Consider the following 21,080-nt stretch of genomic DNA (forward strand, 5'->3'; position numbering starts at 1 on the left):
TGTTGGGTACTTTGGGCAGTAGTTGAATGTTCACGTTAAATTACGTTGAATATGCGGCTTATATACCATCCTCATACTTTTCAACATAGGGGGAAAGTGGGAAACACGACCGCTAAATATGTTCTTGTGTTAATTCTTGCAGTTCGTTTATCGTCTTTCTATCTAATCACCTTTTTTTTGGATCTTGGCCCTCGGCTACTGATTTTTATTCCGCTAAATTTGTCTCTATCTCTCTCTCTTCTCATACCAAGACCAGCTATATTGCTATCTCGCTTCCGTCCGCATACTGCACGATTAAGAGTGGGATAGAGAGATAATAAATAAGGGCCTTGAAGGGATTGCGTAGCCACTGCAATTTGAATTCTTCTTTCTGGTAGATAAGGTCATTCTCTATGATTATGCGTTTTTGGGTTTCTCGTAAAAATCGAAAAAAAGCAATTTTGGTACATATCCAACCCCCAACCTGAACAGTCTTTGATTCAGTTATAAACAATTTAATGTAGCATAATATAAAAAAAAATGTAAAACGATTATAAACTTAACTATGTATCTGTATATACAAATTATGTCTAATCTATTCGAATACTACAAAATGGGGAAATAGGAATGACAGTTGTTGTAAATGAAATGGTGATATCGTTAAATACTATACTGCATGCCGCTGGAAGCCTAGAGAGCTGTGTAATACGAGAGGCCAATCTTTTGTACAGGAATATTACCGGGGAACAAATATCAAAAATTAATTCTTACAACTATTTGTGCCTTCTGCTGAACGCATGAAACGTATACTTAAGTACAATCAAATGAGCTTTGCTTTCCGACTTTCGCAGTTCAAGTCGATTTTCCATTGAGTCTACTTAGTTCGCTTGGACTACACGCGTCAACTGCATCGCTTGTTCCACGGCTAATTCGAGATTCCACAAGAGGAGCTGCAATCTGCAAGTGAAGCTCGTAGTCGGGCGCTGCAAAAAGAAAGTTCCAATTACAGAGCTGGGCCAAAATCAAGACTAGATGGTTGAAAGGTGTGCGTGCAGATGGAGTGGGTGGTGAGTGTAGCAGGTGATTAAACAGAGGTACAAGCTGTAAATGAAAGGAAATGAGAGCCATAATAATGTTGATTGGGTGGAAAGCCAGAGATGAAAGTGGGAGAGCTCGAATGGGGCTCACTTTGTTCCAAAATGCATTCCAAGTCATCCGGACAGTCTATCGTGGGGAAATCAATGCTGGTTGACTCCTTCAGGATGACCCCGATATCCTTGTGAGCGCTCATCAAGAACAATGGAACGTTCGCTTTAGCCAGCTCCTTGTGCAGCGACCCCATGCCTCGCGCGGCAGTGAAATCAAAATCTACAAGAACGAGCATTAGTCTCCGACGCGTCTAAGGACCAATTAAGATCCTTAAGCTTACCATGCACATGAGCGCAGTCCAGGACCACCGGCGCAGTTCCATGCGTCGTCAAGGCTTTAGAGATGCCAGAGCGAACCCACTCGATGGCAGGAAAGTAGAGCGAGCTGTGCTTGGGACGAATCAATATGTAGTTGATGCCATTGATGGTTTGCAGCTTGGACACACTCAGAACGGGTCGTGCTGCGCGGTAGACCAGGAAGGCTACATCCGCACCAACGCCCAGCAACAGCCCAATCTCCACACCCACAGCCAGGCTCATCACAAAGGTAATGGCACCTGGCAGTAGCTCCCGACGGCTGCAACGCCACAGTGGTCGGATGACCTCAAACTCAATCATAAATATCACAGCCGAGATGATGACCGCACTGAGAGCGGCCTTCGGTATGTACTGGAAGTACGGCGCCAGCAGGCCCAGTGCCAGAAGGACCAGCACGCTTGTGTAGCAGCCACCAAGCGGTGTTCGCACCCCACTGGCATGATTGACAGCACTGCGCGAGAAGGAGCCCGTGACCGGCATGGAGCTGCAAAAGGCACCGCAAATGTTGCTCATAGAGAGGGCAACCAGTTCCCGGGTGGCACTCAGTCCGGCACCACCAAATGCTTTAGAGATGGCCACGTTTCCGAGCACAGCAATAATGGGCAATATAAGCATCGAGGGCCCCAGCTCCGACACCTAAAAAGTGTGAGAGAAAGAAAGAGAGATGTGACGTGATATTTCATATTTAATTTTTCTCTTACCATTTGCTCAAAGTTCTGCGTAAGCTCGGTGCCATTTTTGTCCAAAATTGTGGTCTCAAACTTGGGCAGTGTGATGTTAGGCAGGCCGCTCTTTACCTTTCCTGTGAGGATGTACGGACAGGTGTCCATCTGCTTACACGTGCTGTAGGCCAGCACACTGGTCACGAGAACCACCAGAGCATTTCGACCAGTGGCTATCACCCAAATGGTGCCGCTAATCAATTGCTGTGCTCTCAAGCTGCGGACTCGCCCAGCAAACTTCACGTCTTTTAGTTTCTGTTCAAAAGAGTCTACGTTATATTCCAAGTACGAGTCCAACTGGATGAATCCTACTCACCCGCAACAGCAGTAGAACCGTAATGGAAACCAGTCCTAGGGTAACATCACCGCGTCGCACCTGGCTCAGGTTCCCCAGCACGGAGCGCATGGTATTGATGAAATCTGATCCCGAACCTCCACGCAATCCCAATAGGCCCTTTAGTTGAGATGTGCCAATTATAACAGCCGTGGCCGAAGTGAAACCCACTGTCACCGGCAGCGAAATGAGGTCCACCAGTGCACCCAGCTTCAGCACAGCCATACCCATCTCCACCACACCCGAGATGAGGCACAATAGAATGGCGTAGGCCGGTCCCGAGCCCAGTCCAAAGCCTGTGTGCCGGCTGGTCATCAAGGCGAGCAAAGCCGTCGGCCCAATGGTCACCTGTCGACAGCTGCCAAGCAAAGCGTAGACAATTCCACCAACGAAAGCCGAGTACAGGCCGTACTGAGGCTCCAGGCCCGCCAGTGTGGCATAGGCCAGTCCCTGGGGCAACACCGTCAGCCCAACAGTAACCCCAGCTATCATATCGGCCACCGCATCTTGGCCGGTATAGCCATGCAGCCACTTAAGACCCGGAAACAATCGATATCCCCAATCCTTCAGGGTCATAATTGATTGGTCTGCAATGGAAAAGGCATTATATGGATATAATAATCAGATTCACGGCAGAGGATCGAGAGCAGGGCAGATATTGTAAGTGGGTTTGGGCTTTTCAAAAGATCTAATACTGAGGTTCAACGACTTGATCATCACAACACAACACGCACTTTGCATAGTCATAAAAGTCATATACCATACGTGATAGCAAATCCCATCAAAATGGTATTGACTATTAACAGTTGAATGGACGGCAGGGACAGAATAAATATTTCTTTATGTTAAGGAAAGAGAGGGATTGAGTTAATATCGAATGCTGGATAAAATCTGCATAATCTGTGTGAAATAAAAAAAACAAAGAAGACTGGCTGATGACAGCTCTAGCAATTATTTTTAACGATTGAGCTACGCTTAGACATATTAAACTTGATATAGGCAAACCGAATCTTGGTGGTTCCGACTTTCATATAATACGTACAGTTTAAGGCAGATTCAGGCAAAATAATTTTTTTGTATAAAAAGAGGCTAAGTGATAGCCTACACAGACACAAGCACATAATGATAACAATTGTTGTACAGGGTCGGGAACGCTTACATCTTTGCGTATAGGAACCGTCAAGTAATGAATTCGGTACACCTATTTCGGCCAGGGTAACACACTGATGCTGACAATAAGAATGCGTAATCCGGCCAATTCCAAGGCATTTCAACCAAATGCTAGGCCATACCGTCATATCAGTAGCTTCAACACTACAATTTCTAAACCCCTCATAAAACTCACGTAAGTATTTGCACAAATGTTTCGTTGTTGTTTAACCGCAGAGCACGTTCGATAGCGTTCTAAACTGCTAGAAGCTCTGCGAGCATTTCGATTCCGAAAAGCTGTTGAACGCTTTGGGCACTGGCCCAAGAATGAGCGAACAGACGGTTCGATTGTTGCTCGCGTGCCCGAAGAACTGTGACCACAGAATAGAATCATTGATCACACGACCGTCCCAATTAGCTCAACAAGTGGGAGAGTTGAAAGTATTGGTTGGGTTCGCTTAAAACGTGCTCAATTCGATCTAAACAATTAAGGAATATACGTATGGACAAATGAGTTTCTTTGTTTGGCAAATGATTAATATACAATTGAGATTCACCCTTTCATGATAAGGTTATGTAAATTGCGTGTTAACAATTACCCTACAATTTTGAACAATTTAACTGTATTATAAATCACTTTACAGGGGAAATTCTATAATATTTATTTGCTTAACAGAGCGTTTACATAGAACAAACAGAATTTTTAGTGATGGGGTTTGTGGAATTGATTTGGGCGACTGCGGCTATGAACTTGTTGACGCATTAATTTACACGCCAAGGACACGAGATAAGAACATTCATTACCGGCATTGAAAAATATCCATGCCAATTCAATTCAATCTTTTTTATCAGCACCCGAATTCAATGAGGAAGGAATTTCGCGTCACGTACAAGATAAGGGCCGGAAAAACTAACACCCTGTAAATATGTAAGCCATAAAGTTAAAGTCTGTTAACCTTTTAGAGAAATCAGTGAAATCAGTTCTCCCCTAAAGCCACGCAGTCGAGAGGATGGAGAGACAACGCACTGTAATTGTCGGTTGATTGTTGACAGACGGCTGCGTGATGGAATCTGCGTGTTTTTTTTTTTGTTTGGTCAATGCCTTCCATGACCAACAAAACTAGTTTTCGTTTGCACTCAGTTCAAAAATTTCGTGTTAACTCTCGAAAATAAGGGAACAAGATTGTTTACTTGGGTTTATTTATAAATTTAGCTAAGTACATATTTATCTCTTCTGGGATTTTGGGGGCCAAGGTGGAAGAAAGTAGCACACACACACCCGTACACATATTCAATGGGACGCCGACACCAAACAGTAGCTTTTCAATGCAGTTAATTTATAAGACAATCACAAGCGCACAGGTACCCATTCATTATAAATTGTTCATTGAAAATTAAGAGAGAACTACATTTTTTTTTACCGGTGAAATTCGCCAAATAAACTAGTTTTGTTGTGGGGCTTACGAACAGCTGGCGCCAACTAGCTTCTTGAGCATGCAGCCCTGGTCGGCACAATCAATAAGACCGTACTTGCAGAGAGAGGTTAGGTTAGTTAGTGAGGTTAGTCCTAGTACTCAGATCCGAAAAAAGTTTTGCTACAAAAAACCTAGTACTCAGATCAACTAAATTTGCTGTCGGTTAGGCAGAGTGAGACCAGATGTGCACGCTCTACGGTTACACTGTTGTATTTGTTTATAAATAAAATCAGTGAAAAATTAAAATTTTGTATGAAAGCAAGCAGGAATGCTTGGAAATGTTTTCCACTTGTTTATTCATTTATACTAAGTTATGTTTTGATGAATAAAACTATTCAAAAATAATACTTGCAAAGAATCGGGGAAATATGACTGGATCAAGGATCTGGAACGACCAGATCGGCCCACAAATAGTTAAGAATATAGGATATATATGTGTTTAGAAAATATCCTTGATCTTTATTCCTTGATAAAAAATGTCGTCTAGTGGTCGTGCCTAGCAAAATACCATTCCATCGGCTTTTTTAGTTCTTATCGGTATTTCATTATTTGGTACTGAATTTTGCCAGCGTACAGCCGCTAGCAAAAATGTTTTGCTAGCAGAAATTTTCTTATCGGTTTCATACGTTATCATCCCTAAATTAGCTCGTGTACACTTATTTCGTGAATACTATGACGTTTTTTCGGTATATTTCTGAGGGTCAGACCGTAGATGTTGACAATAAATCCGCGGTCACACTGCTAGACTGCATTCATCAATTATTTATTATGGCATTTCTCCGATTTTCAAATGTTTGCTAAATAATTTGATTGAAGCCACCGCAGGATATCTAATGAAAGTGCTGATCACGTGCCCGCTACGAGAGCTATTTACTCAGTGCAATAAAATCGCAACCAAGGACGGGGGAAAACCGCAAGCCAGACAGACATTTTCTCCCACTTTACAAGCGCCTAGAGAGACGCCGAATATTCCGCAACACCGCAAGAGGGACAGAGTCTTCCGCAAAGAAACATGAAATGGGTAAGCTTCAAATGAAAATGCATGTTTTTCACTTGAGTAGTCTACAATTCGGTTGGTGGGGTCTGCTTCTGTGGCCTTGATGTCTAGTGCAAAACTAAAATTGCATTGTCCGCATCTTCCATGCCCCAGTATGTGTTTATGTGAGTACTTTCTGTGTTCGTGTGTGACTGCGCCTTGTGGGGCGTTCTAACTGTGGTTTTGCCAAGCGCGGGAAAATCAATAGCATCCCATCCCGATGCACTTTTCGTCCAATCAAAGAAGCAGTTGCGAAAAAGAAATAGTATAAACCGATTGAATTCTGACTTGTACTACCACCCTTTTGCACCCCATACACCACCTGACTAGCGAGGGCGCATATCGAATCCCATAGAACGCCATCGCTTCGTTGTGCAGCCCTGAAGTCAACGTTTCCCAACGTTCTGTTGCAGGCATTGTTGCACTGAGGTCATTTAGAAACTGAAACAATTCAATATTAACACGTAATATCGAAAGAGAGAGCTTGTTCCTTGAGTCTTGAGCTTAGGGCAGGGCGAAGAGGTGGCCGAGGCCGAGGCAACTCCGCAGCACGAGCGACAGGCGACGACCGGCGACGATGTAAGTAGCGAGCGTTAACCTCCTATCAAAAGTAACCACCTCCCAGCAAATTTCCAAAATCGTTTTCGTTTGCGTGCCTTATTTCGTTATCGTTTGTTTTTATTGATATTTTGGTAGCAGAGACAAAATTGTATTACCTCTTAACAGCAGAATTGGCAACAACTTCCAGTTACAATCCTTCGTTTAGTTCCGCTAACGCGCTTAACCAATTGGTCCTGCCATTAATGTTTAGTTGCTAATCCCCAGCCCACACAAAACACAACACAATACAAGGACACTGGCACATGAATTGGAGCTCATATGTGTTTATTATTGAACTGTCGAAATGTATTCCCAGAAATGATGTGCCAGAGCTCTCATAAAACACTCAATCTACATAGTACAAATATGTAGATAGTTTATAAAACACATAATACATTTATTACACTGCTTGGGAGAGACAAATCTAACGTTCGGCCTCAACCAATCCACAGACAATGCCCTCGGCCATTAGCGGCGCTCCGCACGGCCAAGTGCACATACCCAGCAACGAGGAGTGCGGCATCCGAGACGTGTGGAAACATAACCTGGAGGAGGAGTTTCGCACCATACGCAAGGTCGTGCAGAAATATCATTATGTGGCCATGGACACAGAGTTTCCCGGCGTAGTGGCGCGACCCGTTGGCGAGTTTCGATCCACCGCCGACTATCACTATCAGTTGCTGCGCTGCAATGTGGATCTGCTGAGGATCATTCAGCTGGGTCTGACCTTTATGGACGATGATGGCAAGACGCCTCCAGGATACTCCACGTGGCAGTTCAATTTCAAATTCAATCTAAGGTGAGATAATGGTGTTAATAATGACAATGATTGTGTTGTTTTTGGTTATATCATAAAATATCTTTGCACTAGTGAGGACATGTATGCCCAGGACTCGATCGATTTGCTGCAAAACTCTGGAATACAGTTCAAGAAGCACGAGGAGGACGGCATCGATCCAATTGAATTTGCCGAGCTGCTCATGAGCTCGGGCATTGTGCTGGTAGACAACATCAAGTGGCTGTGCTTTCACTCTGGCTACGATTTCGGCTACCTGCTCAAGCTGCTCACTGACCAGAATCTGCCCTGCGACGAGGCTGACTTCTTCGAGCTGCTGCACATCTACTTCCCCAACATCTTTGACATCAAATATCTGATGAAGTCGTGCAAGAATCTAAAGGGAGGCCTTCAGGAAGTGGCCGATCAGCTGGAACTGCGTCGGGTCGGACCCCAACATCAGGCTGGCTCTGATGCCCTGCTCACTGGCATGGCATTCTTCAAAATGCGTGAGGTACAGCACATAAATGCACATAATTTGCACATTGTCCCTGAAGAGACTATTGTACTTTTTTCCTATCTGCTTGAGAATACCATGCACTTAAAGCCAATCGTCAGCACGATCGCTCTCTTTAGCAGCCTATCAAACAAAAACAACAATGTTGCTAAAAATGCCAGTGCTAATGGTAATGGTAGTGGTAATGGTAATGGTGAAGGAAAGTGCTCTACCGACGTTCCTTTGACATCATCATCATCATCGCCCTCATCATCACCAAAAGCGGCCGGCAGTAGCAGCCTTCTAATTTCAAGCTCGTACACTGTCACGCCACCCACATCCCCAACATTGGCTGGGGGGGGGCATGACGTAGTGTCGCTTGCTTTGTTTATTAGAGGCTGCAGCACCAGCACGGAGAGCTCTGATTCCTAATCCTTGTGTGTTTCCGTTGCCTTGCCAATCAATCAATCACCACTAACTCGAATCATTTCAATCATTTATTTGGATTACGGTTTGGTCTATGGTTTCGTAGCATTTCCATCCCTAAACTAGACTCTATTTATTATTTTTGTACATAATTACATAGATTATAGAACGCATTGAATGCTGCACTTGGAGTGCAAGTGCTTTTTGCCAGTGCCGAAGGGCATCTGAGCCACAATTAATGGATCAATGGATTAATAAGCTTGAAGTGTTTATCTCTTTTTTTTTAGTTAGTTAGTTTAGTTTGTTGAACAATGAATGAATTCTAATCTTAAAGTAAGTGTTTTTTAGTTAGTTTAAACTGTTTAAGGTCATGTGAAACATGTCTGTTAATTTTAAAGATTACGAAAACGAAAAGTGAAGTTAAGAGAAAACGTTCTATGTTTCTGAATGGAAAATTAAATGAATTGAAATTAATTTTCTTTTTCAATTTTATTTATGATTTCTGGTGTGTGGGTCTTGAACTATGTATTTTGCATTCTTGATACGCGCTTTTTGGCTTCTCTTATCTTGTTATGTTTCATTTGGGCTTGAGAGGAATATTAAACAAATTTAATTAATATTGAATGAAAATTATCAATTGTATTTCGAGTTATATTTTAAAGCTATTTGCTTTTTTTTCCTTTTCTTTTATTATTTATTCAAAGCATACATACTATATACAAAACTGATTATGATGAAGAATTTTAATTATTTTTGTTTAGCATTTACTTCTTAAGTTTATTTATGTTATATTGTTTGTTTACGTTAATTTGTATTCTTTAACTCCATCTCCTCATATCTTATGATTTTAAGATCTATCTTGGCGTAAATTTCGAAAAAATGCATTTTTTGTATACTTATTACGGCGTTGGCTTTAGTCCTTAAATAATAACCAAAGACTGCAGAATTGTACACTATTATACGATACCCTCAAGACTAAAAGATACAAATTATTAAAACAAGAAATAATCAGATCAGATCGGTAAACGGTATGTAACATATAATTTAATCAATTCCAATAACAAAAACCTTGAAATAGAAAACAATTTATTTGAGATATCTTTTACTCTGGCCGTAGACAGATTTTGCTTCACTCCAGTAGATATTTTTGCATTATTTAATCCTTGTGTACAAAATGTTACCTTTTCTAACGCTTTTGCTCTTCGGCAATCTTCTGGAATCTTTAATATGTAATCTGTAATATGGAATGTTGTGTGTCTAATAGAATCGCCTTATCAAACTTCTTACAGATGTTCTTTGAAGACAATATCGACCATGCCAAGTATTCAGGACATCTGTACGGCCTGGGCACCTCGTTCATCGTGAACGGCAACAACTTCCACGAGAGCAATGGCGAGACGAGCAGTGCCTCATGATTTATACTGATGGGCAATGCTGTTGTGCCTGATAAAAAGCCAGTCGAACCAGAAGGAGCCGGAGAAGATGCCGCACCGGAATCACCACCACTCAAGGACACTCGGACAACCGAACCCACTTTAACAGCACCGCAATAATCACCTCCTCCTCTCCCAAAAAAAAAAAACCTCCCCATAAAACAGACCATCAAAACAGCTTTTGCACTTTCCATTTATAATATTCCCGTTCCCCGTCAAACACAAATTTGCTGTTCATTTAAAGAAAAACAAATACCAAACCAAACAAAAAAGAAACCACTGGCATAAACAAATTTTCAATCTAAAAGGGAAATAGAAAAAAACGTCAAACTGAAATAGAAATATAATCAATTTCTGCATGTCTAAATGTGTTACGAATACAAAACTAAGATAACTAAGCTAATATTGTAAGCCAAAAGGCCACATAGAGTGTCGTGTCTTTGTATAAAACAAAACAAAAAACAATATATTTAAACATTTTTAAATTAATATAATTCGACACGATTTTTATTATTGGTTCTTGGATGGGCCCAGTAACAAAGCAAGAATAATCTCTGTTGGAGGATGAAACTGTCAAGCGTGCACATCTTAAACCTTTGTACAATAATCTCGGGTATATTATTTTTAAAATTAAACGACGATAAGTTACCGTGTGCATCGATTATTAGAATAAAAATATCAACAAAAATATATATCGATAGATCAATGTATCAATATAAACTGAACAACATTATCAGGGTGACCGTTTATATGTTATATACTAATGAGGATATTTTGACGTCAAAAATTAGTTAAGAGCTTAGTTAGCTTTTTTTTTCATCAGTGTATTCTGGGGGTCAAACCGTATATTTAATCAACGGCCACAGCTAATGTACATATCAACAGATTGCGTGTGTTGGTATACTCTGGGTTCGACGGTATATTTTATTTGTGAGGTATTTTGTAATATGTTCTAGTGTTTTTCAATGTTTTCATGATATTTTTATTCTTTGTATATTTTTTAAAGTATTTTCTAATATTTTGTAGTATTTTTGCAAGAAAAGTACACACAGTTATGTAGGAAAGTGATTTGTCAATCGGATGAAATTATGTGTTTAGGGCTGAGGGTCCTAGCTATGTAGTAATATTCGACGGAATATCAAAAACGAAGAATATGTAAAATAGAACTTGAATTCGCCAGTATATATAAGTATATACTTTTAAAGTAAGACGGTATGTTCTGGTATATTTCTGAGGGTCGGACCGTACATTTTATTAATAAATCCGCGGTCACACTGATCTCTAGGCAGAGGGTTTTTACCCAAAAATTAAATAAAAAATAATCATTTTTAATTGCAACGTGAGTCTGTTTCACGTAAAATATTGCAATACCTACGGCACTGATTCGTTCGCTTGTGTTTTGAGCTCGGATAAATGAGAGAAAACACGCTGAGATGTAGATGTTCACTGAGCGGCCGCAACAGCAGCAATAACAAAAGCAAGAGTGAAATTTATGCAAAGAGAAAAGTGCGATTAGCGCCAACGCCAATACTATGGAGAACTTAAAAATAAGTGATAAACTGTTTGAGGATGTGATATATTTCGTGCTTGGAAACCTGGATGAAGAGGTAAAGATTCCCCGTAGCTGTACTGCATTTTGATCGAGTGCATGCGCGCGTATGTGTGTGTGTGTGTTTTTAGCGCGCTTCCCCCAAAACAAGAGCAAAAGCGTTGCCATACTCACGCAACTATTACCTCTCTATCTCTCTCTCTCTCACGGCGACATGAGAATCGCCGAGTTTTAGCATGTGTGTGTGAGGGGGTGGGGCGGCGGGGGTATTATTTGTACTGTTGCGAATCGAATAAAACTCATTTTATGTTGATTTTCCATTTTGCAGATTGAAAGATTCCTGAAAAGTGGTGGCGCCCAGTCGAAACTTTACCTCTCGGACAAGATCACACATCTGATATGTGCCACCAACTACTCAGAGGAGGAGCTGTCGATGAACCTGGAGCTATACAGTGTGATTCCCGTCACCGAGCAATGGATCCTGCACAGTGCAAAACTGGGCCGCATGGCCTCTACCCGCGCCTTCGATCCGAGTCCACATCAGCTGCGTCTGATGCGCGGCATCCGAGCGGCCATCACCAACGTTGTGGCCAGCGATCGGAGGCGCCTTTACGCGATGCTCACATACCACGGTGCCGTTGTCACCCACAGCTTTGGGGCCACCAATACGCATCTGGTATGCGGGGCCGCCAACGGCGGTATCTACAACAAAGCGCTGGCGCTTCCTAAAAATGCCATAATCATTGTGACACCAGACTGGGTGACGGACTGCCTCAAGTGCAAGAGCTGCCTGGCATCGGAGCCGTATCATCCCAGGCTGCTGAAGCCTATTGAAAAACAGCGGGCCCAGAAGCAGCAGCAGCATCAACAACAATTGCAGCAGCAACAGTTGCAACAACAACAGCAACTGCAGCAGCAGCAGCAGCAGCAGCAGCAGCATCAACAACAGTTGCAGCAGCAACAGTTGCAACAACAACAACAGCAGTCTGCCCCACCATCCACTCTCTCGGACATCTTGGGCTTCGGCGAGGACAGTGCAGCGGCCAAGAGCATAGCCAGCATAAAGTCGCAGCTGCAGGCCTCGGCGGAACAAATCCAACAGCAGCATCAGCAGCTACCTGTGCCACCCGCCCAGCAACAGGTGGTGTTTGTTCGTCCCCAGCCGCAGCTTCAAAGCCAGCAACAGCAACAACAAATGCAACATCAGCTGCAACAACAACAGCAGCAGCAGCAGCAAGGGGTTTCTCAAGCGCCTCCTCCACCGCACCCGCAACAGCCACAACAATTGATAATACAACAGCAAAAGATAATCCCCGCCAATCTTCAGCAGCAACAACAGAATCAGCAGCAGATCAAGAATATACTGCAGCAGCAAAGACAAATCAAGAGCTCGCAGCAACACTCTCAGCAGCAACAACAACAGATCCAAATGATGCAGCAACAGCAGCAGCAGCATATTCAGCAAGAGCAACAACAGTCGCCCAGACTCCCCACAACCCCCACTACGGGGCGACAAACACCACGCACGCCGACAACAACGCCGCCCGTGCAATCGCCCCAACAACACCAGCAACAGATAGTGCAGCAGCAGCAAGTGGTTCAACAGCAGCAACAAGTGGTTCAACAACAACAACAAGTGGTTCAACAACAGCAAATTGTTCAACAACAATCAGTGCCTGTTTCCCCCCAAATCCTACACCAACACTTGATGCGACAACAGCAGATATTGGGCCAGCAACAAATGCACTTGCAGCAAATCGTTCAAAGCGGCCAAGCACTCAGTGCCCAGCAGCAGCAGCAGCAGAGGCAGATTCAACAGCAACAGCAACAAATACTGCAGCAACTACAGCAATTGCAGATGCAAATTCAACAGCAGCAGCAGCAACAGCAACAGCAGCAAAATCTTCAACAGCAGCAACAGTCCCCACGGATGGTACAAAATAGGTCGCCCGTAATGCCACCGAACACGCCCTCTCCTTCGTTGCAACAGCAGCAACATCATGCCACCAGCAACATGCTGCCACCTCAGTCTCCGCGCCAGCTTCAATCGCCAGCACCGCAAATGACTCCTCCGCCACCTCCTTCGCCACAGAGTGCCCAGCAGCAACAGCTCCTGCGACAGCAGCAGCAGCAACAGCTCCAACAGAGTCGCCAACAACACATGATGGGCTCCCCGCAGCAGCCACAACCGCCATCAATGATGTCTCCGCAGCAACAGCAGCAGCAACAACAACAAATGCCCTTCCAGCAGCCCGTTCACCAGCAACAACGCATGCAATTGCAGCAGCAACAACAATTGGCCCAACAACAACAACAGCAGCAGCAAAGTCCGCAGCACATCTCAGCCCCTCAGAGTCCGCAGATATCGCAGACACCGCCAATGCAAAGCAAGCAGCATCAGCATCCGGCAGTGGGGGGACAGCCGCAACACCAACAGCAGCAATCGTTCTCCCAGCAGCCCATCGATCCAACAGATCCCGTTCAGGTGGCCCAAGTGCTTAGTCGCTCTGCGCTGAGCAGCAATCAGGACTCTTTGATCATGCGTCAGCAGCAGTTGAAGCAACAGCAGTTACAGCAGCAGCAACAAATGGCACCGCAGCCCCAGCCGCAGCCGCCCCAACAACCACAACAACAACCCCAACACACGCCATCGCCGCGACAATCGCCCTTGCAGCATCAACAGTCACAGCCAACGACACCCGCGATACAGCAACAACAAACATCTCCAGTATGTCTGTCTTATATATACTATTTTTATATACAATTAGTATGTTTAGAGGTGCTCTACGTCCTAGTTGGTATATATTATACATTCTTCCTGTCTGTAAGTTGTAGCACTTTATCCAATCCGATTGTTTGCAATGTTGTCGTCGCGAGCCGCAACGATTCCCATGGCGTGAGTTTCCACCCTCCATCCCGACTGGGTGTTGGACTCTAAGATAGCTCTGGGTATTAAGAGCTAGCGAATGCGGTCGCGAGGAAAAAATAGTATAGGTCGGATCATATAGGTCAAATATCAATGGGAAAATAAAAAAAAAAAAAAATAGTGTGGGTCCTGAATCTTTGGTTCAGTCTACAGTCGGGCCGGGAATATTTTTCAGTATATTTGTATAAAGGACTACTAATAAAAAACGATTCTGCTTTCAGCCAATGCAACAGCAACAGCAACAACAGTCAATGGCACCGCAACAACCAGCACCTGGACAGCAGCAAGTCATCACGCAACGACATGTAATCAATACATCCACGGCGCAAGGGCAACAAATCATACAGAGCCACATGATGAATCTTCAGCAGAAACAGCAGCAAATGTTACATGTTCAACAGCAACAACAAATAACACAGCAGCAACAGCAGCAGCTTCCACCGCAGCAACAACCTCAGCAGCAGCAGCAGCTTCCACCGCAGCCTCAGCCGCAACAGCAACAAGTTCAGTTCACACAACAGCAACAGATTGCCCTGGGAGCTGGTGGACAGGTACGGATCATTCAGCAAACGATTCAACGACCACAGCAACAGCAGCAAGTTCCCCAACAGCAACAACAGCAGCAGCAGATCCTTGGACAATTTCCGCAACAACAGCAGGTATGTGCTTACTTTACCCACTAATATTTATCGCTGATAAGTGTTGTTCTTGATTGTCATAAATTCAAGAAGCTTCCGACAAACATATGTACTAGAGCCCTCATATCTTCGAATCGCTCGGACAAAACGGACTGAACGAAAATTGTTACTGTGTCAGATCCGAAAAGTTCGGTTTTTATCTCTCACTCTTCACGAGAAAGCATTATACAAATTAGTTTTTTTTTTTTGCGCCAATTTTAACAACAATTTTCGTTAAACCCTTTTTCCTCGCACTGGGTTTTTAAGGATTCGGGGTAATTCGAATCTGACTGAAGGCAGGATTCGTATTGATCGAACGCATTAAAGGGGCATGAGTATAGCTGAGTACTTTTTTTCCCAACCTATATATTATAATTTTATTTCGGATTACAATCTTGCAGCCTCTTCAGCAACAACAAATGTCACAGCAACAGCCTCCTCAGCAGGTATTGGGACCGCAGCAGTCACAGACCCAACCGCAGCAGCAGCAACAACAACAACAACCACCACAGCCAATGCAACCTCAGGGAAAAACTTTCATTATCAGCCATCAGCACTTCAATCAATTAAGCGCGCAGCAGCAGCAACAGATTATGGCGCAAAATCAGCAGAATCAAAATGTGTTCCTTGTCAATCAACCTAGTATCTCGCAGCAGCAACAGCAACAACAACAACAACAGCAGCAGCAGCTCGTTCAGCAGCAGCAAATGCTGCAACAGCAGCGCATGCAAATGCAACCCCAGCCACAACAAATCGTTGTCAACCAACAAATTTTAAGCGATCCGCAGCGCTTACAGTACCTTCAACAACAACAATTGATGCAGCAAAAGCAACAACAGCAGCAACAGCAACAGCAACAACAACAACAGCCGCAGCTTGTGGGAGCAACACAACAACAGCAAATACATATTCAGCAACAACAACAACAGCAGCAGGCGCCGCAACAGCAACAACAAATCCTGCAACAGAAGCTCCCAATCGATCCCCAGCAGCAACAGCAGCAGCAGCAGCAAATCATGCAACAAGTACTAATAAAACAACAACAGCTGCCCCAACGAACACCCCCTCCGCAACAACAGCAGCAACAACAGCAATTGCTGCTGCAACAACAATCACCCCAACACCATGCACAAATGCAGCAATCAGCGCATTGGTCTCCGCAGAGCCCTGCCTCGGGCCAGATGGCACCAACTACACCCGGCACGCCCACCAGCAGTGTTGGAATGCAGTCACCGCTACCCGGCGGACCGCCAACACCCCAGCAGCACCAACAGCCACCGCAGCAGTTTGCACCGCGTGGACTGCGGCCGCAAACATCTTGGCCAGGACAGCAACATCAGCAGCCTCAAGCTCCGCAGCAACAACAGCAACTTGTGTTGCCGCCACCCCAACAACAACAACAGGCACCACAACAACAACAGCAGATTGTATTGCAACAGCCGCAACAACAGAAAATAGTTCTGGATGAAAAAACGCATGCACATTTCATGTCTCTGGACGCGCACAAACGAGCCGAGTACATTGCGAAGCTGAATCAGCAGAACAAGCCCAGGGTAATGCTGCGCCAGCAAGTGGCCTATCAGCCACGTCCCGGCACTCCAGGAGTAGTCGCCACGCGACCTTCTGGTCCAGTTCCCCCGGGCCACATAATTGTCCAGAGTCAAATGCCACCGGGACTCACACAGCAGCAACAAATGCTCTGGCTGCAACAGCAGGGCACACGTCAGGTGGTGGTGCGAGCCGGGGGTACTCCCGGTCTGAGTCCCATTCCCATTCAGCAGCAGCAGCAGCCAGGCGTCGGACCTCCGCAACAGCAACAGCCACCGCAACAGCCCTTCAACCCCAACGACCCTAACCAGCAAATGTTGCTGCAGAGACAACAGCTTCGGGTCCAGCAGATACCCATCCAGCAGCAGCAGGCGCCCCCGCAGATGGGCAAGCAGACGGTTCAACTCATCACCGGACCGAATGGGCAGCTGATTGAGCAGCAAACGATCGTCCAACAGCAGCAACAGGCTACCACACCAGGCACACCCAATCCGCAGGGTGGCGTTGGCAGTAGCGTGGTCGCAGGTCCCCCCGGAAGCGGGAACATTATGACGCAAACGCTGGTTATGACAACAGGTAGGTAACAATTAAATTAGACTGTTATTTTGGCTTTCCTTACTGCCGATGCTGCTATGCACAAAAAATGTTCGATTGTAGATATAAAATCCCTTTGTTGCTTCCCTCCAGCTCCAGATGGACAGCTGCAGCAAACGCCACAGCAAATGAACCTGAAGACAAAGACTGCGTTGGCTAATATGCTAAGTAATCGCCTGGGCAATAATGGTGTGCAACCGCAACAGCAGCAACTGATCCAAATGGCTGATGGTCAGACACAGCAGCAGCAAGCTCCCCAGCAACAGCAAATTGTCCAGCAGGTGGTGGTGACTGGGGCAACACAACAGCAGCAACAGCAATTGCTGTTACAGCAACAACAGCAGCAGCAGCAACAGCAGCAACAACAACAGATGGTGGCACAGCAGCAATTGGCACCACAGCAGCATGTTGAGACTCCGTCTGCTGCCGGCGCACTCCGGATGATGGGCCAGCAGCATAATGCAGCAGCAGTGGGAGTGGCTGGTCCACCCAGAACCCAACAGGAGTTGCTCATGCTTCAGCAGCAACAGCAGCAGCAGCAGCAACAAATGCTTCAGCAGCAGCAAATGCGGAGAGTGGTTGGCGTTCCCCAGCAACAGCAGCAACAGGTTCCGCAGCAGCATCTCGTCCAGCAGCAAATTGTTGTGGCTTCTTCACCCTCGCCACAACAACAGCAACAACAGATGCCCGTGGGAGTGGGCGGCGTGCCGGTGCAGCGTCCACCGCATGGTTATATCCAGACACGCCCCGGACAGCCGCCGATCCCGATGCCGCAGTTCTACGGCCACAATCCGAATCTCAAGCTGCCCGTCGATCTCTTTCTGGTGGGCTGCACCTTCTTTATTGTGGAATACGACGAAACGGACAGTGACGAGCTGCCCATATGGCTGGACACTATTCGACAGTTCGGCGGGGACATTGAACGCGTCTACTGCCCCAGAGTGACGCATGTCATCTGCCGCACCCAGAGACACGGCGTAGTGATGCAGGCTTTACGAGATGCCAAGCGCTGTGTGACCGCCTACTGGCTGAGCGACATTTGCCTGAAGCGGCAGCTGATGCCTCCTTGGCAGCCGCTCCATTTGCCCTTCCCCAGTCAGTTTGGCTATCGCAAGCCGCTGGAGCGGTACATTATCACCTCTGAGGGATTCGAGGGCGAGGAGATGGTGAGACTGCAGCAGATGGCTGAGGAGTGCGGGGCCATCTACACCTCGTACCTCTCCAAGGTGAACACTGTGGTCGTTTGCAAGCAGCTCGAAGGCAATAAGTTCAATGCGGCCAAGGAGTGGAACATTCCCATGGTCAATGCCCTGTGGCTCAGTGATGTCTGCATCGGCAATCTGAGCGGCCTCTCCCAGTACGACAATCCAAAGTACCAGCAGTACAATCTCGTGGCTCCGTTTCGCATCGAATGCAACTTGGTTGCCCATCTGCTAAGTAAATTAACCTATTCTTTTCTGTTCCAGATCATGTACTAAGTTCAATTTCATTATCTTTTCCAATAGCTGCCTGGAAGGCGCCCATCAATTTAACTCAGGAGGCTCACGAGCGCGTTAAGCGTCATTTATCCGATCCCTATGGCAATGAACAGAAACTGAAGCGCCAGAAGATGAACTCTTTCCAGCAGGAGCAGCTGCCCGAACAGATTGTCTGCCTAGAATACCCCACAACCACCAAACCCCCGAAGGTGATATTCTCTCAGGTCGCTGATGCTGAAGCCCTCAAAAAGGCTGTGGTGTAAGTACTAAACAAAATTAGTTGAATTAGATAGATTTTACGAGTATTACTTGCAGAATCTTGGGTGGAATTGTTGTGGACAGCCCTGCAGATGCCACTCACCTGGTGATGACACGCGAGAGTCGCACCTGCAAACTGATTCAGGCCTGCTGCCATGTGGACTATGTGCTAAAGTCGAGTTGGATCGTGGAGAGCGCCAAGGCGGGTCGATTTGTGCCAACTGATCCGTATCGTATACAGCACATACCAGTCGACGAGAACCTACAGTTCAATCTGGACACGGTTTTGTGTGCCCCCACGCGCTCCACGCTGTTCGCTGGCAGATGTTTCCACGTGACACCGGATGTGTTTCCGGCCCGCGAAGAAATCATTCGCATGATTGAATCGTCTGGTGGAAAGGTTGAACCAAAGCGACGCAGCGGTGCCGCTGTAGTTGAATCCCATGTTCAGTCGCCCGACTCGTACATCATTGTTACCTGCCCCACGGACATGCATCTGTGCGCGGATTTGACGAGGCACGGCAACCCCAAATGTCACATTGTCTCCACCGAGTTCGTGATGAGCTCAATTCTGAAACAGCAGCTGGAAATCGAGCCCAATCTGATACCTTACTTGTACAATAACAACAATGCCAACAGCTGTAACAACAACAAGTCCTAGCATCGTCGAGTGTTCTGGTTGTTGTATTAGTGCTAAAACAAAGTAAGTATCAGGTTTCAGGATATAGGTGTATAAAATTTAGAAGTTGCAAGTTGTTAAATAAGTATATAAGAGAAGAGAGAGAGAGAGCATCCATGTGAGCCACCCCATCAAAATAACATTTGCTGACTAGACTGATGATGCAATTTATTCGGAACCTGCCTGAGGCCCTGCCCAATTTCTTATGATATATACCATACCAATAGGAATCTAGTCGACTGAACTCGTCAACTCAGAGGGCCATGCAAGATGGGTTGCACAGCTACATATCGTTTAAATTTCACACCCTTTATGTACGGAATCATTTTTCTAACATCTCATCTTATCTTATACACAGTAATTCATTTTTTTCTTTGGCGTAAGCTGACATTTTTTTGACAACCATTTGAATTATACGAGTATATACGGCATACGCCAGTATAACCCTACTCTGAATTTTTATTTCTTGAACTTCAAACTCCCTATGAATTGTATATAATTTACTTTAATAGCAATGATTGCAATGATCTGTATTTGTTTATTTTTTTGGATTATATTGATATACATAACTCAGTTCTTGATGAGATGTCATAACCGACCGATATGTGTAGGAATTGTGAGGATAGAATGTAAGAAAAGATCTACCTTAATTAGCCTAAAGAAGAGTTATATAAAAGAAATCAATCAATATATTTTTCTGAGGGTTCTTGAACCAGCTAGCTGTAAAAAGTCACACAAATATACATACAATACATATATATTTCCCTAGAGTATACGAAAATGTTTCACAGAAATTTATATATTGCTGGCTATTAGTATTTTAAGTACTTTTCACTTAGTTAAAGCCAATATTTTCTAAACAAATAATATACAAATGAGAATATTCTTAGTTAGGCACTGTACGAAATCAATTAAATAAAAACAAATTACTGAATGCATTCAAAATTTTGTCGAACTATTATTATTGCTAACGAATCTAAGAATATATTAATACTGGACTGGGTATATGTACATGTGTACTATACATATACACACATGCCAAATACATATGTATCTATGTAAATTATGCTCAATCATTAAATTTGCCAAAAATCGACCTCATTTTCGTTGTCGAAATGCCAATGGCCGTGGTTGATGACAATCGACAGGCTGGATTCCCACGGTCCTGGGAAGGTAGGGGCCGATCGGCCCATAAATAGCCGAGATATAGCCTTCCGAAGATTGGTATTTGCACATCATGCAAATACTAGTTTTTTCTGTAAGCTATATCTCAGCTATACGGCTGCCGATCGAGGCGTGGCATGTCTTTTCGTGATGGGGAGAGTCCTGCCAACCGATTGGCACCAGAGAAGAGGACATCCACTCCTTCACGATTTTCGCCAAAAATCATGATGGTTACATCATCCAATTTGGCAAAAATCGGCCTCATTTTCGTGGTCGAGATTTTGGTGCCAATCGACAGGCTGGGTCCTCACGGTCC

At 44.9% G+C, this 21,080-nt stretch overlaps 3 protein-coding genes across 11 annotated transcripts; 2 read left to right on the forward strand and 1 right to left on the reverse strand.

Moving 5' to 3' along the window:
* Window positions 1-542: 542 nt before the first annotated feature.
* LOC6599825 (sodium-independent sulfate anion transporter) lies at window positions 543-5,136 on the reverse strand. Of its 8 annotated transcripts, none has more exons than XM_026991445.1 (6): window positions 5,072-5,136; window positions 2,484-3,088; window positions 2,147-2,422; window positions 1,409-2,081; window positions 1,168-1,347; window positions 543-962 (listed from the first exon to the last, which is right to left on the reverse strand). In XM_026991445.1, the coding sequence occupies exons 2-6, from the start codon at window positions 3,075-3,077 to the stop codon at window positions 832-834; spliced, it is 1,854 nt and encodes a 617-aa protein (XP_026847246.1). In that variant the 5' UTR covers window positions 3,078-3,088; window positions 5,072-5,136; the 3' UTR covers window positions 543-831. The 8 variants fall into 8 exon arrangements, with proteins under 8 accessions (XP_026847246.1, XP_026847248.1, XP_026847245.1 ...); XM_026991447.1 differs by having other exon boundaries at window positions 5,060-5,080; XM_026991444.1 differs by lacking the exon at window positions 5,072-5,136 and adding an exon at window positions 4,607-4,741.
* A 769-nt stretch (window positions 5,137-5,905) lies between these two features.
* LOC6599824 (CCR4-NOT transcription complex subunit 7) lies at window positions 5,906-10,385 on the forward strand. 2 transcript variants are annotated; one of them, XM_026991463.1, is made up of 5 exons: window positions 5,906-6,146; window positions 6,575-6,740; window positions 7,214-7,560; window positions 7,633-8,050; window positions 9,748-10,385. In XM_026991463.1, the coding sequence occupies exons 3-5, from the start codon at window positions 7,217-7,219 to the stop codon at window positions 9,871-9,873; spliced, it is 888 nt and encodes a 295-aa protein (XP_026847264.1). In that variant the 5' UTR covers window positions 5,906-6,146; window positions 6,575-6,740; window positions 7,214-7,216; the 3' UTR covers window positions 9,874-10,385. The 2 variants fall into 2 exon arrangements, with proteins under 2 accessions (XP_026847264.1, XP_002024844.2); XM_002024808.2 differs by lacking the exon at window positions 6,575-6,740.
* A 1,038-nt stretch (window positions 10,386-11,423) lies between these two features.
* LOC6599737 (PAX-interacting protein 1) lies at window positions 11,424-20,525 on the forward strand. Its single transcript, XM_026991443.1, is given in 7 exon segments — window positions 11,424-11,498; window positions 11,769-14,176; window positions 14,542-15,025; window positions 15,508-17,167; window positions 17,279-18,622; window positions 18,691-18,922; window positions 18,979-20,525. Coding segments are annotated over 7 exon segments (6,807 nt in total). The 3' UTR covers window positions 19,583-20,525.
* The last annotated feature ends 555 nt before the right edge of the window (window positions 20,526-21,080 follow it).

Source organism: Drosophila persimilis, unplaced genomic scaffold, assembly GCF_003286085.1.
Source record: "Drosophila persimilis strain 14011-0111.01,24,50 unplaced genomic scaffold, DperRS2 tig00000676-arrow-arrow-pilon, whole genome shotgun sequence".
NCBI classification, from domain to species: domain Eukaryota; kingdom Metazoa; phylum Arthropoda; class Insecta; order Diptera; family Drosophilidae; genus Drosophila; species Drosophila persimilis.

Coding starts and splice junctions, on each gene's coding strand:
- LOC6599825 (XM_026991445.1), bottom strand. CDS start 3,077: ATGACCCTGAAGGATTGGGGATATCGATTGTTTCCGGGTCTTAAGTGG. Junction 1,348..1,408: donor GGACTGCGCTCATGTGCATG/GTAAGCTTAAGG, acceptor TCGTTCTTGTAG/ATTTTGATTTCACTGCCGCG. Junction 963..1,167: donor GGAATGCATTTTGGAACAAA/GTGAGCCCCATT, acceptor TTCTTTTTGCAG/CGCCCGACTACGAGCTTCAC.
- LOC6599824 (XM_002024808.2), top strand. Junction 7,561..7,632: donor AATTTCAAATTCAATCTAAG/GTGAGATAATGG, acceptor TCTTTGCACTAG/TGAGGACATGTATGCCCAGG. Junction 8,051..9,747: donor CATTCTTCAAAATGCGTGAG/GTACAGCACATA, acceptor AACTTCTTACAG/ATGTTCTTTGAAGACAATAT.